We start from the raw sequence: 13342 nt of genomic DNA, 5'->3' as shown, positions 1-13342 counted from the left end.
AATAGGGGTAGGTTAAGGACTCAGTAGTAAAAGAACCTACTCAAAGCATGGTAGTCAACCAAGTCAAGTAGTCATGGCTAACACATAGAACCATAGTGAAACCAACCTAACAGGTAAAGAAGATCAACACACAAAAACAAGAAAGTCTTTAAACTCATAGTAATAAGTGAATAAAAATCTTTTAAGACATTAGGGTTTTAACAGAGCTGAGTTAAAAGGTAAGAACTCATAATCAATCAACAAAGGAGAGGATCTAAACACAAAGAACTCAATCAAAACAAGTATACATACAAAACAAACAAAGACAGTTCCAAAACATCGGATAAAACCAAATATACTAAGGGTTTTCAACGCGATGAGTGAGGTAGAAAAAAAAACATGAACAACCCGTTTAAACATAGTCAAATCATAGGATAATACTAAAAATAAGAGGAGAAGTCTTTTAGAAAAGATTAAGAAAACCCTAATCATTAATGACGGAGAGTCTCTTTAAAAGAAATCGGAAAAACTTTTGAGAAAACACCCAGATTTTTATAACATGCACAGATCTAAGACAGATCTGAAAGAAAATCGAAAAGTTCTTAAGGCTAGGGTTTCAGAGAACCCAGAAAAAGTGAGAAATCTTCGAAACGTTACCGATCTAGCCGGAAAAGCCATGGATCTAACTTGAACGACCATGGATGGCCGGAAAAGGACCATGTATAGAAGTTGAGCAACGACTGGACTAGATCTCTTCGATATATTTCCATGAAATCACAAAAATAGTCAACCAGTAGACGTAGGAGACAAGTACACGTCTCAAACAGCCATGGGAGTCCATGGATTAGGTGAGGATCGAAGGGGATTAAGGTTAGTTTGGGTGGAGGAAACTAGGGTTTGGGTGAGGTTGCGGAGAGAATTGAAGAGGAAGGGGATTTAAGGGTGGCGGGTTGGTGGAAATGAATTAGGCTAAGGGGGTCGTTTGGGTTTATTTTAGGCAGATGGAATGGGGGACCGTTGATCTGAATGATCAACGACCCAGATTAAATGGGGTAGGTAGGGATCCGGGTTTGGGTAGGATTGAAAAGGGTTAGGGTCGGGTTTTAATTAGAAATTGGGCCGGGGAATTGGGTTAGATTTGAAAGCCAATTTTGGCTATAGGTTAAATAGCCATTTTTCCCTTTTAATTTATAAAAAATAGTAAATGGTTTTTGAAAACTAATTTAAAGTACTAAAATGATTTATAATATGTCATTAACAATTTAAAAATATAGGACCCAATTTTATGAATATAAAACACAATTAAACCTTAAAATGGCTAATATTGCAATTTGTGCAATTTAGCTTTAAAAATACTAAATAAAAATTTAAAAATTACTTTAGCCATATTTTGGAATAAATATAAAAATCCAATAGATGAATTATCAAAATAATTATTGGGATTTTATGGATAAAAAGGGGGAAATAAATCAATTAAAAAACCTTTAAAATTATGGAAAAATAATAAAATACTTGGATATGCATATATATATATATACTATTTTGAAGTTATTTTGCATATTGAAAAATATATAGAAAAAAAATTGGGTATCAACACATGTTATTTGTGATCTGGAATGAATCTGCTTGTATCTAAGGGACTACAATAGCAGTTTCTAAGTTGTCAGCTGTGGGTTGTGCCCGGTCATATAGTGCAGCTTCTGGCACAAGAGGTGCCACACCCCGATCGTTTGGGTCATTCATGTTGTTTCTGTTGTTTAGATTATCGTCTTCCATGTCTGGTTCAATATTTTCGGTTGAGTTCTTTTGTTGTTTGCCTTTCCTATTTGCACGATTCAATGCCTTGAAAACTTTCTCAGGATCTAATAATGCTTCAAGCAATTCTCCAGTTCTTGAGGAGTTTCTAGGAATGTACTTGTAACAACCACGACTACAAACATTAGAATTTCAATGATTAGTTCAAATTGAAGAAAATTGACTACACTAAGAATTTTGCACTTCTTTTTTAACTACAATCAATAACACCGTTAATTTTTCGGTAACGATGCCAAAATTTGACCACGCCCAACTATGCCTTATAAAAAGGACAAAGCGGTTGCTGCAAATATATTTCGATTAATAAATTCGGAGTCAAATCCCATAGGGAATTAACATATCAATCGCAGCTATTGAACTCACAGAAATTCACGTATTCAATCTTCAGAGAAATTTGAGTAACCATTTGGGTGTTTATTAACTAAATATTATATAATAAATATGCAGTAATTAAGAAGTAGCTATAAGCTGGTTGTAAGCAAGAATGAGAATGGTCTAAGGTTCTGATTTTCCCTCTTGTCGGAATCCTTTCCGCTATGTTTGCTATAAATTTTCCTAAGTCTTCTCTATCGATCATGAGCACTCTGACTGACGTAACTCTCTCCCTAGTAATTACAAAAATATACTAGATATATTCTCCTGAATTACGCTAGCTAACCTTAGTTACAGCTCACTTAAATCGCACCTAAGGTTTCGTTATCCCTAATCCCACCTTTAAACCCTTCGTATTAATCCCTCATATATGTTAGGAGCGGTGTTATTCAACAACTACCTAAATATTCACTCTCTCCCAAGTAATGCATACTAAATAGGCACAGTTGATTGAGGGCCTTTCAATCAACAACAATCACAATATAGTTGAACAAACAGAGAAAATACTATGGCAAATCTATATTAACATATCAAGAAATTCATCCTCCAAAAGGTTCCATCAAAACCCTAGATTAAGAGTTTAGCTACGCATAATCGTTTTCATAATCATAACAGTAGAATTCATCATTAGTGATCAAAACAAGAGGAAGAAAGGTAAAACTCTATGCCGAATCTTTCGCCTTGCCTCTTGCCTCTTCTTGCCTTCAATAATCCTTCAAAAACCTTGATACCTTCTTTTTGGGCACGCTAGGCTTCTTATAGGTTAAGGAGAGTTGCCCTACGAATTTACCTCTGAAATAAAGTTCCTCGGAGTGACGAGTGTAGTCGCACTCGGACCGCGGTTAGACCGTGCATATTGCATTCTTTTCTGTCTGACGAGCGCGGCCGCGGTTGGCCCGCGCTCATGGAGTTCAGCTGTCTTCTATTTTTTTCTTCTTCTTTCACGCGCACTCACCTCCGATTGGCCTTCCTTGGTCCAAAATAACTCCAAACACTAGTTAATATCCTCATAATCAGGACTTGTACCTGCAAAGCACAAAATTCATAATTAGAGCCATTTGTTGTCATTTAACCTTCATATAGCAATAAAGTATAGTTAAGTTGGGATATAAATGGTCGCTAAACTACATGAATATAGCATATTATCATTATACTGATTGACTATTATTACAATGACCATTACGAATAATTTTAGTAAAGGGCAATTAATGTAGTTATTGTTAGTAATGGACATGAATTAAGCGGAGAAAGCAGTTACACAAATATTCTTATATAAACTCCCCTTACCATATACGATCATTAAGATATTCTGAAATACATACTATCAATCTTGTATTCGTATTTTTCTGCTTGATTTAAGATTCTAACTCTCATCTTTTGAAAGGAAGCTACAACTATCAATAAGATTTTCTTTCCTTATTTAGTTTTTATTATTTTTTATTCTTCTATATTAAGAAAAGTGAAGTAAACTTGATTATTAGAAACCTGATTTATTTCATTATTTGCTTTGACCACATAAACTATTTTTTGGTTAAATATTAAAGAGTCACTAAGGGTCGTTCTTAATACATTGTTTTGTCTTCTTGTTTAGTTAACTTAATTAAGCTAACTAATTATCGAGGGAGCTAAATTGCTTAAAAGGCATAAATCCATTAATTTTTTATGAGTAATTTAGCCTTACAACTTTCACTTTAGGGCTTCATATTTATAATATAGTATGATATTGAAAAGATATCAAATGAGTGTTGGGCTTAAACTTAGCTTACTCAAAAATATTTTTAACACAACGTGATATTGTTCGTTTTGGGCTAATCTCCACAGTTTTTTTTTTTAAAATTGCCTCATACCATTAAGAGTATCCAACTCTTAGGATGCGCATGCATTTTGAAGCTACGGGTAAACGTATTAAACTAGCCCATTGAGGGAAAAAACACTAAGCCGGACCCAACACCATCATTTTACCATCTTTATACTCTTAATACAGTGAAATATTATCCGTTTTGGACAAGCCTGTACTTTCCCAAGACTTTATATCATTAAGAATATCTAACTCCTTATAAGTAATTTCTTCTTCTTCTTTTTTAAAAATTTTTATATGGAATTTTGTTCATACATCCAACAATATAGACCACGTGGAAAGCGTGAGATTTATTGAAAATAGAGTGCGATATAAAGAATTTTGTTGAATAAAAAAAGTCTAACTGCGTTAGAGTCGCTGATGGATACGTATATAATTCTTAGCCATACTTTATGTTCCTCCAAAGAATCTGTCACTTCTGAACTAATGATATTAATCCACTCATCACCCTCAAAGGATACAATAGGAGTTCATAATTAATCTGTCTCTGTTTAAATAGGTTCACCAAATAGTGAAGAATGGTCAACATTAAATAAAAAGGTGCGGATTTAAGTTATATATACCATCAATATAATGTACTTTAGTCTAAACGTAAAAGTGAAGTGGTTAACAAACACAGACTATACTAGCGTAACATCTTGAAAACGTCGACAAAACCGTTAGACAGTGAAAGATGCATGCCCCTAGCTTAGATCAATAATTGAAAAAGAAAATCATTTAGGAGAAGTATACATGATTCTTGGAGAAGAAGAATTCCAACAAAAACCAACGGTTAAGTTAAGAAAAGAATAATTTGAAGAAATCGAGTCATGTGTAAAAGAATGGTAAAAGCTATTGGGAAGTAAGATAAGCCTTTTGCAACTTGCATGGTACGTGCATGCACACAAACACTTATATATGTATACTACTCTCTGCTTTCCTTCTCTTGTTCAAGCTAAAGCTCAGTCTGTTAGCTCAAGTCGCAAGTCAAATAGTGTCGATCCAATGACATGCAGAAGTAACGATAATTAGAAGGAATCTCAAAAAGGCATTTTCTATAGGAATAGCAACACGGACTAAATGTCCTGACCAAGCCAAAGAGTCCTGACAAATGATGAAGCGTTGGACTTAGTTATGAGGGAGAAGTTGATGAACTTTGCATCTTTAACACTCTTGTAAGTCCTCTAATTCAATTCTCTAAGTTTCTTTGAAGTACCTCTTCTTTAATTCATTGCTTTAGGTAGCATTTTTTTTTTCAATTTATAAAATCGACGTGCTGGTGGTATGAAACTATGAATATCTTTAATTCATTGGTATAGGATTTAGACTCTGAATGATTTCTCATTATTGACCGTTAAGCCACATTCTAATTTATTAGGTAAAACCTTGAGTTTTGAATGATTTTGGGCTAACTACTAACGTTTTAGTATTTTGTATTGGAAAAAAGATAAGGTTACGAATTGCAGATGAGTAAAATATACAAGGGCATATTAAGTGCTCTGGCATCGGGTGCATTCCAACCCAATACGTTTGATGCAAAATATAAATTCTTATGTAAAAATCTACAAATATTTCAACAAATATAAGATCTGAACTCATAATTTTAAAAGTATAATGAGTTTAGTCCTAAGAAAGTTGAATCCATCAATTAAAATCATAAATCTACATCTGAATTTATGTACCAAAATTAATGTAAAATGTTTAGATAATTATATTTATATATAGTTTGGTTCATTGGTGGTTCATATATATATAATCTGGTTCATTGGTTGACCAGTAGTGATATCATTGGTTTGAGCTTGTCCTGTAGTCACTGCTGAATTTTAAGGAATCATTTTAGATTGTTACTGCTCCAACCTAATGCCAAAAGATTATGGGATTGTGGGTGCCCTATAACTTTGCAGTTTTGTTCCATGAAAAGTTACTGAGCAGACGTTACCTTTGGTTTTTGCCCGGGGAACTCTTTGTTATCTATATTATATTAAAAGCACGAAGGCCTTTAGCGAAATATCGTTCGCCTTTTTTACTCATTAAAAATAGATTCCACAGTGGATAAATTAGTAATTTAATTATTAGTTTAAAATCAATTAAATTATTAATTATTAATTCTTTCCTTATTTAAACTATGTAGAAAATCTAAATATTTTAGGAATTCAAAATCAACTATTATTTTCTTTACATAAATTCTTTCCTTATTTGAATTATGTAATATAATTTTTATTCCTTCCATATTATTTGACTTGATAGTATAAAAAGACTTACTAATTTGTGGTACTTTGCCAACGATATGTGATTGCTCCTTAGTAGGTGAGTTCTTTATACTTTTTCCGATCGTTCTATAGAATATTGCTGTTATCTTTGAAGTTTTTTCTTGTTTTAGTTTGTTTTTGCTTTTGTTTTAAATGTTTTATATGGGTTTTGGAAGAATTATTTTTCATTAATGTCTTTTTCTTTTCTTATTGACCATCCAATACAACTTTTTTAGGAGTAAAAGAATATGCTGATTTTGGATTAAAAGATGTTACACATTTAAAGTCTAATGTAGTTCAATATGGATTTCTGTGACTAATCTGCAGGTTTTCTTTCTTAGTCAGAAGATTCTAAAATTTATGAGGCTACCTTCTTTACATCCAATTTAATTTTCGTTTAGTAATAAAAAATTACGCCTTTTGAGATTTTGGGTTAAAACTTAAAAGAGAATTTCTCACGTTTGACAAAAAAACAAATCCAAACACCATTGTAATTCCTTCTACGCTACAGTCAAATATTTCATACTTAAGATGGCTAATATTAAGAATTTTGATCAATCTATTCATATATATACTATATTAAAAGCACGAAACCCCTTAACGAAATATTGTTCGCTTTTTTTACCCTTTAAAAACTAATTTCATATTGGATAAAATTGTAATTTAGTTGTTTTCCTATATTTAGGACTTCTAAATCAAATAAAATTTTAGTTATTAAATTTTTCCTTTTTTGAACTAGGTAAAATATCCTAATATTTAGAACTTTAAATGAATAATATTATTTTTCCATATTTAGATTTTGTAGAAGTTGTAAAAGTATGTATAACAACAAATATATTACCAAGCACACTATTGTGATGGATAGTGGTACAAAGTTTATGCGTAGAACAGTGACTAACACTTTAAAAATTTATCCCATTTTCAAAATCAACTAAAAATTTGTTATCCTTTGAATCATGTAAGAAATTTTAAATAAATTAGTATTTTAATTATCTAATATAAATTATTTATTTATTTAGAGAAGATGTAACATAATTGTAATCTATTAATTTTAGACGTAATATAATGGTTAATACTTTAGAGAGTTATCCCTTTTTGAAATTCATTGTAATATTATTTATCAAATCATTCATTAATTAACTATGTAAGAAGTCTTAATATAGGACTTTAAAATCATTTAATATTTTAATTATCTAATATAACTTATTTTTTAACCCAAAAAATATTTTTATATAATATTTAAATATAAAATTCAATAATTAAAATAAATAACAAAATTTAAAAATATAAAAGATATAAAAGAGGTAAGGAAAAAGAGAGTTCATAAAAGTAGTTGACCAGAGTCAACAACACTAATTATTCTACATATAAAGATTCAAAAGTAAAATATGATCATATTAGTTTTTTAATCCTTTGGAACATAGAATTCACAGTATATACTTATACTATGAATTATTTTCATTTATATTTAGAATAAATAATTAAGTATATAAATTATATAACTAACTAGCTAAAGAATCCTATTAAATTCTTTTTCAAATTTATCATAAAATAAAAATACATTTTCAAGTTTACAAACTCTTTATTAGGGTACATAAATTTATTTTTATAGAAAGAGCACTGACAGTGAAAGAAATAAAAAAATTAATATAATATAGTATGAGGGTCAGATTGATAAAATGCAAATTTGAAATAATAAATATGAAATAGTAAAAGATAAGTTGTATTCTATTTGAGTTGTCATAATTAAATTAACTTTTTCTTTATTTGCATTTATTTCAGCAAATGACCGGTCCATTTTTTTATATATTAATTATTTGTTGTAAATTGTTAACAAAACGTTAGTCAATTTTAGATTTTGTATTGTCATGTATCAAATTAATATTTAAGAGCTATAAGCTAAACTTCTCATTTCCAAAACTCTAAAGATTAAAGATTAAATTTCTTGATATATATTATTCATCAAATCATTAAATAATAGTTTGAAAAATATATTTATATTATTTATTTTCAGTACAATTTTCTTAAAGATTCTCATAAAGTCCTCAAAATCACAATAAGGCATTTGCAGAATTTAATGGGATATGATTACTTCCTTTATTGAGCTATAGCTGGATAGGGTCAACATTCATTATTTTTAGAAACTTATAATTTTTTAAAACTTTTATAACTCAAACACATTATTTGATACTCCCTCCGGTCCAATTTAATTAATTTTTTGGCCTTTTTAGTAGTCCATAATATATAATTTTTTCAGGTATCAAGAAGGAATTAATTTTTTGTTTTTGAAAATTGCCTTTGTAGTATTTGTTGTATTTGAACAAATTAAGATTAATATGGTCAATTTTATTGTTAATTAATGTTCAAAGGTGAATTTTTTAATATCAAACGATAAAAAATTCAATTAAAGTGGACCAACAGGAGTAATATCTATGTGATTTTTTAAACTTATGTACTTATCAAAAGCTCGTACCCTAACCTTAGCGAAATGTTGTCCGCTTTTTTTTACCCTTTAAAATAGAGTTTACACTCGACAAAATCATCATTTAAATTTTCTTCTAATATTTAGGAGATTTAAATCAACTAAAACTTTGAAGTGCTATATAAGAAATCCTAATACGTAGGATATTAAAATTAATTAAATCTTTACCTTATATAAATTAAAATATTCACTTATTCTTTTATTTATGTAGACCAAGCAAGGGAAGTTTAGCATCAAGACAATGTATATAGCAGCAAGGTCTCAATTTCAGAAAGTTACATAGAAGAATCTTGTGTTGGGAGATGTTACTATACCAAGGCATCTATTTATTCTGTGGCTAGCTCTCAACCAAAGGTTAGCAACAATGGATAGACTGGCAAAATGGAAGATTGATGTGCCGAAGGAATGTGCGTTATGCACTAGCCAGAAAGAAGAGACGCTGGATCACCTTTTCTTTGAATGTGCTTATGCTAGATCAATATGGGCTGCATTAGTAGGCTGGTTGAAAGAAAAGCACAATGTTGGAAGCTGGGAACAAGAATTAAAATGGTTGATCAAGAGGACAAACAACAGCAGACCACGAGCTCAAGTTCTCACATTTCTATTTGCAGCAACAGTTTATTACACATGGATGGAGAGGAACAAAAGAAGATTTCAGAACCAGTGTATTACATATGTAGAAAGAGTTCGAGAAATAGCCTTGCAGCTGCATATCAATGGTTAGAACATGAGCAAATGGAAGTCAATGTTAGAACAGTTAAATAGATATTCTAGCGGAAACAATGTATAAATCACGAAGAGATTAGGAAAAGTACATAACTGTAGTTATGAGAATAGAAAGACCGTAAAGGATCTAGCTCTAGAGGCCCATGGGATAGCGGATGTAAATATTTCCATTGGTTAAATATAAATTTTAATTTGACAAAAAAAAAATTACGAACATACATATATGACTTTGATAACCATTTCAAAGTTCCAATTGGATGTACACTTCTTTTCTAATATTTAAATATTTAAATTATTTTATATATGTAAAATTATATAATTATTTTCTCAAAAAAACATACTTTTATCGTTAAATATTTAAAGTGTAATCCATATTTTGATTACCTATAAGTTTAATATTTTCTGACGGTAAGAAATTATATCGTGCTATGAATAATTGTAAAAGATAATATTTTAAACAATATGGGAGAAAAAGATAAAAAAAAATGAAAAACTATATATACAACCTACTGCAGTCTATCATTAAAGAATTAAACATATAACTCTTAACTTTAATATTTTCTGACGGTAAACATATAACCCTTAACTGACCATAGTTTGACTATCTGTAACTCTTAACTGACCATAACAATTTATACTACTATGAATAATTCTAAAAGTTTAGTTTTGTGAAAATAATAGAGAAAAATAATGGAACAAACAAGAAACATAAATATACAACTCACTGGAAACAAGGTAAGATATTCTTAATTTGGTCATCTATATTTATATAACTAAAATAATGTACAATTTTCTCAATATTCTTCTTAATTCTAACAAAATATAAAGATTTTTTCAACGTTAATTCTAACAAAATATAAAAGATGAATAAATTATTATTATAATCTTATTATTACTTTCTTTATAATAAATTCCGCTAATTAATCGCACAAGACAAAAGATAATCACTTAACTTGGTGAATTGGAGGTAAAACTTAAATAAGACGTCTGAGGTAGGTGGGCCGAAAGTTATTCTTTTATTAAGTTTGCTAAATCGATTAACTTCAACATTGTAAAAAACTTAACCTTATTTATATATTTATTTATTTTATATCTCAAAATAATATTTAATAGGGATGATGAGTCTAAGTGTTCATGTATAATCCAAGTCCCGCTAAACCTTTGATTAAAAATTAGGCAAAATACATAAGTACCCACCTAACCTATGACCCAAATCCCCCTTACACACTTTCTGTGGACGATAATAATATTATACATGCAACATTTCCAAAGTGTAGCCAGTACATACCACTTTTTTCTTGACCAGCTTTTCAAAATATGTGTAAGGTCATACGCCAATAAAGTCGTGACACGTGTCCTAACTCAAGAAAAAAATACTAAATATACACCAATTGATAACATTTAAAAGAAAACAAACAAAAAAGAAACAAAGCCCCCTCCCCAAGTTTCTCCTTCTTCTGACCCCCCCATACCTGTCGACCTCCTTCTCTAAACTCCAACAGCCATGGCAAATCCCCACTAGAACAAAATATTAACATGAATCAAGCACCTATTCATACTATTGGTGCACACAAACTTATCAAATTTTGAAATTTCTATTTACCAAAATCAAAATCAAAATCAAAATCTGCAACTTTAGATTCTATTTCAAGTTTAAAATGCACAAAAATGCTAGCTCTTTGTTAGAGGAAAAGAAGAAAGAAAAAGAAAAAGTAAAGTTCTTTCGTCGTTAATGGCTGGAAATAATAGTGGCGTTGTACCTGCGCCTTAAAGTTCTTTTGCTGGAGTATATTTAGCAAACAAAAGAAACAAAAATATAACATGCGTCGTAAAGTTCTTTCGTCGGAGTTTACTGTGTTATCCGATGAGATTGATTGAACAGTACCTTGAGAAAAGAAAATGGAGGCTAGAGAGACATCTTTTAGTAAAAAGAAAAAGGATAAAAAGAAAAGAATTATGTAGGCCATCATATCAACTTTATTAAATCTGAGCCGTTCGAATAAAGCTGCAGATGGGCATGTTGACAAAACATGTATCGATCTGACGCACTCACTTTTATTTGTTAAACACGCGCGCCCCATCTGACAAAAGTATTGTGTCTTAGACACACTTTAGAAAGGTTGCATGTGTAAAGTAATTTTTATTCGCAAAAAATGTGTAAGGGGGATTTGGATCATATAGGCCAGGTGGCAACTTATTATTTTGCCTTGCTATACTGAAAAATTAATGAAGGTAATTGTTTTTTTATTCATTAAAATGTTCATGAAAAGATAAAATAGGATTGACTGGTTGACCCAAAAAAATAGTTTTTTTTTTCCGGTTTGATTATTCCATATAAGAAATTCATTGATCCAATTAATTTGGTTTTGCATCAATTAGACGTACTGAAGAGGCAAAATACTCCCTAATAAAAGATTCTCCATTCACGAAACAGGAATATCGAAACTTCTAAATAAAGGTGGAGACACTCCAACCATATACGCCACATTCTTATGTGTGATAAAGGAGGAGTTGCTTAAATCAAATCGATAGAAGTTGAAAAAACAAACAAAGATTTGCAGAACTAGAATTAGCTCTAAATTAATGGACTTCTTCTTGTTACCTAAGGGATCATTTGATTCACGGACTAATTATGCAAGAAATATTTTTATGCAGTGAACAAAAATGAAAGAATTATTATATAGGGACTAATTATTTGAATTCCTTTATTTAATTAATCTTTTCTATGTATAGCTAACACATATATTCTTATTCCATATTTTATCCCTCATGAAATAATATATATATACATTTTAGGGGCGGACCTAGAGTTTAACATAGAGGTTCATGAGAACCTGTAGATTTTGGGGCATTTGCATCTATACCTGCTTTTTGGGTCACGTTTTAACTTGTGTCCGCTTTGCAAAAAAAATTGCAAGCGTACCCACTTTTTCGCGTAACTTCAGCATACGGGGCGGAAGTAGCAAAGACAATTATGCAAAACTTTAGCATTCTAGTAGACAGGGCTGAAGTAGCAAGTGTGCTAAAGTTTTTGTTTGTAATTGCTGAAGTTTTTGTTTTTGTAACTGGCGAACTTCAGCTCTAGAGCTGAAGTTTCTGTTTTTGTAACTGTCGAACTTCACCTCTAGAGCTGAAGTTTTTGTTTTGTAACTGGCGAACTTAAGCTCTAGAGCTCTAGAGCTGAAGTTTTTGTTTGTCTTCTTTTTTTTTTCAGATTCACAAAGCAGCATTCATTTTGCCATCTTTCGCCAGAAGTATGATCGACTCTTAATCAAGTGAATAATAAACACTGGTGGTGCAATCATTGGACCAAGATCGAGTCTTAATCAAGTTAATAAATAAGTGAAATGAGACGTATTGTATGAAAATTCTGCAGTAATTATCATAATTTCCAATTCACCAATTATTATAAAATTCTTTCTCTGTGGTGTTTGGTACTTCAATATAAATTTTCCTGCTGAAGTTTTGAATCGACGTTCCAACTCAATCCTCGCAAATCAGTTGCTTATTTTCTTTCAGTGCACTTAGTAAACTAATTGGGATCGGCGCTTCCATAAAAGAAAGAGGTTGAGGGCAGATATAACTTTGAGGAGGAGAAGGAGGAGGAGAAAGGGGGCTGAAGTTGTTTAAAAAGTGGGTACAAATTACAAAATTTTTAAAAAATGGATATAGGTTAAATGGGGGCGACCAAATAGGGCGCCCCGTGCAATTTTTACGTAGATTTTGCTCAAATTTTATTTATATATTAAGAAGTCCACTTAATATCTATAAATTTGTGATTGTAAACCTAGTTATTATTGTAAATTTACTTGAAAACGAAAAGCCATAAACTATATATGCTTTCAAAGGACCATGGACTGGTTGGTACATGTCATACCCCCT

General features: G+C 30.7%; 1 protein-coding gene across 1 annotated transcript; it reads left to right on the top strand.

Moving 5' to 3' along the window:
- Positions 1-9098: 9098 nt before the first annotated feature.
- Positions 9099-12739, top strand: LOC107822771 (uncharacterized). Its single transcript, XM_016649339.2, has 2 exons — positions 9099-9453; positions 12675-12739. The coding sequence occupies exons 1-2, from the start codon at positions 9099-9101 to the stop codon at positions 12737-12739; spliced, it is 420 nt and encodes a 139-aa protein (XP_016504825.2).
- The last annotated feature ends 603 nt before the right edge of the window (positions 12740-13342 follow it).

Source organism: Nicotiana tabacum, chromosome 11, assembly GCF_000715075.1.
Source record: "Nicotiana tabacum cultivar K326 chromosome 11, ASM71507v2, whole genome shotgun sequence".
In the NCBI taxonomy this organism is placed as follows: Eukaryota; Viridiplantae; Streptophyta; class Magnoliopsida; order Solanales; family Solanaceae; genus Nicotiana; species Nicotiana tabacum.
The sequence above is the reverse complement of the archived record's forward strand: the minus strand, read 5'-3'. Positions and strand labels throughout refer to the sequence as shown.

What these genes read in the sequence shown, in the direction of transcription:
- LOC107822771 (XM_016649339.2), top strand. Translation starts at nt 9,099, where the DNA reads ATGGATAGACTGGCAAAATGGAAGATTGATGTGCCGAAGGAATGTGCG. An exon ending in CTTGCAGCTGCATATCAATG is followed by an intron (nt 9,454 to 12,674) that starts GTTAGAACATGA and finishes TTTTTTTTTCAG; the next exon opens with ATTCACAAAGCAGCATTCAT.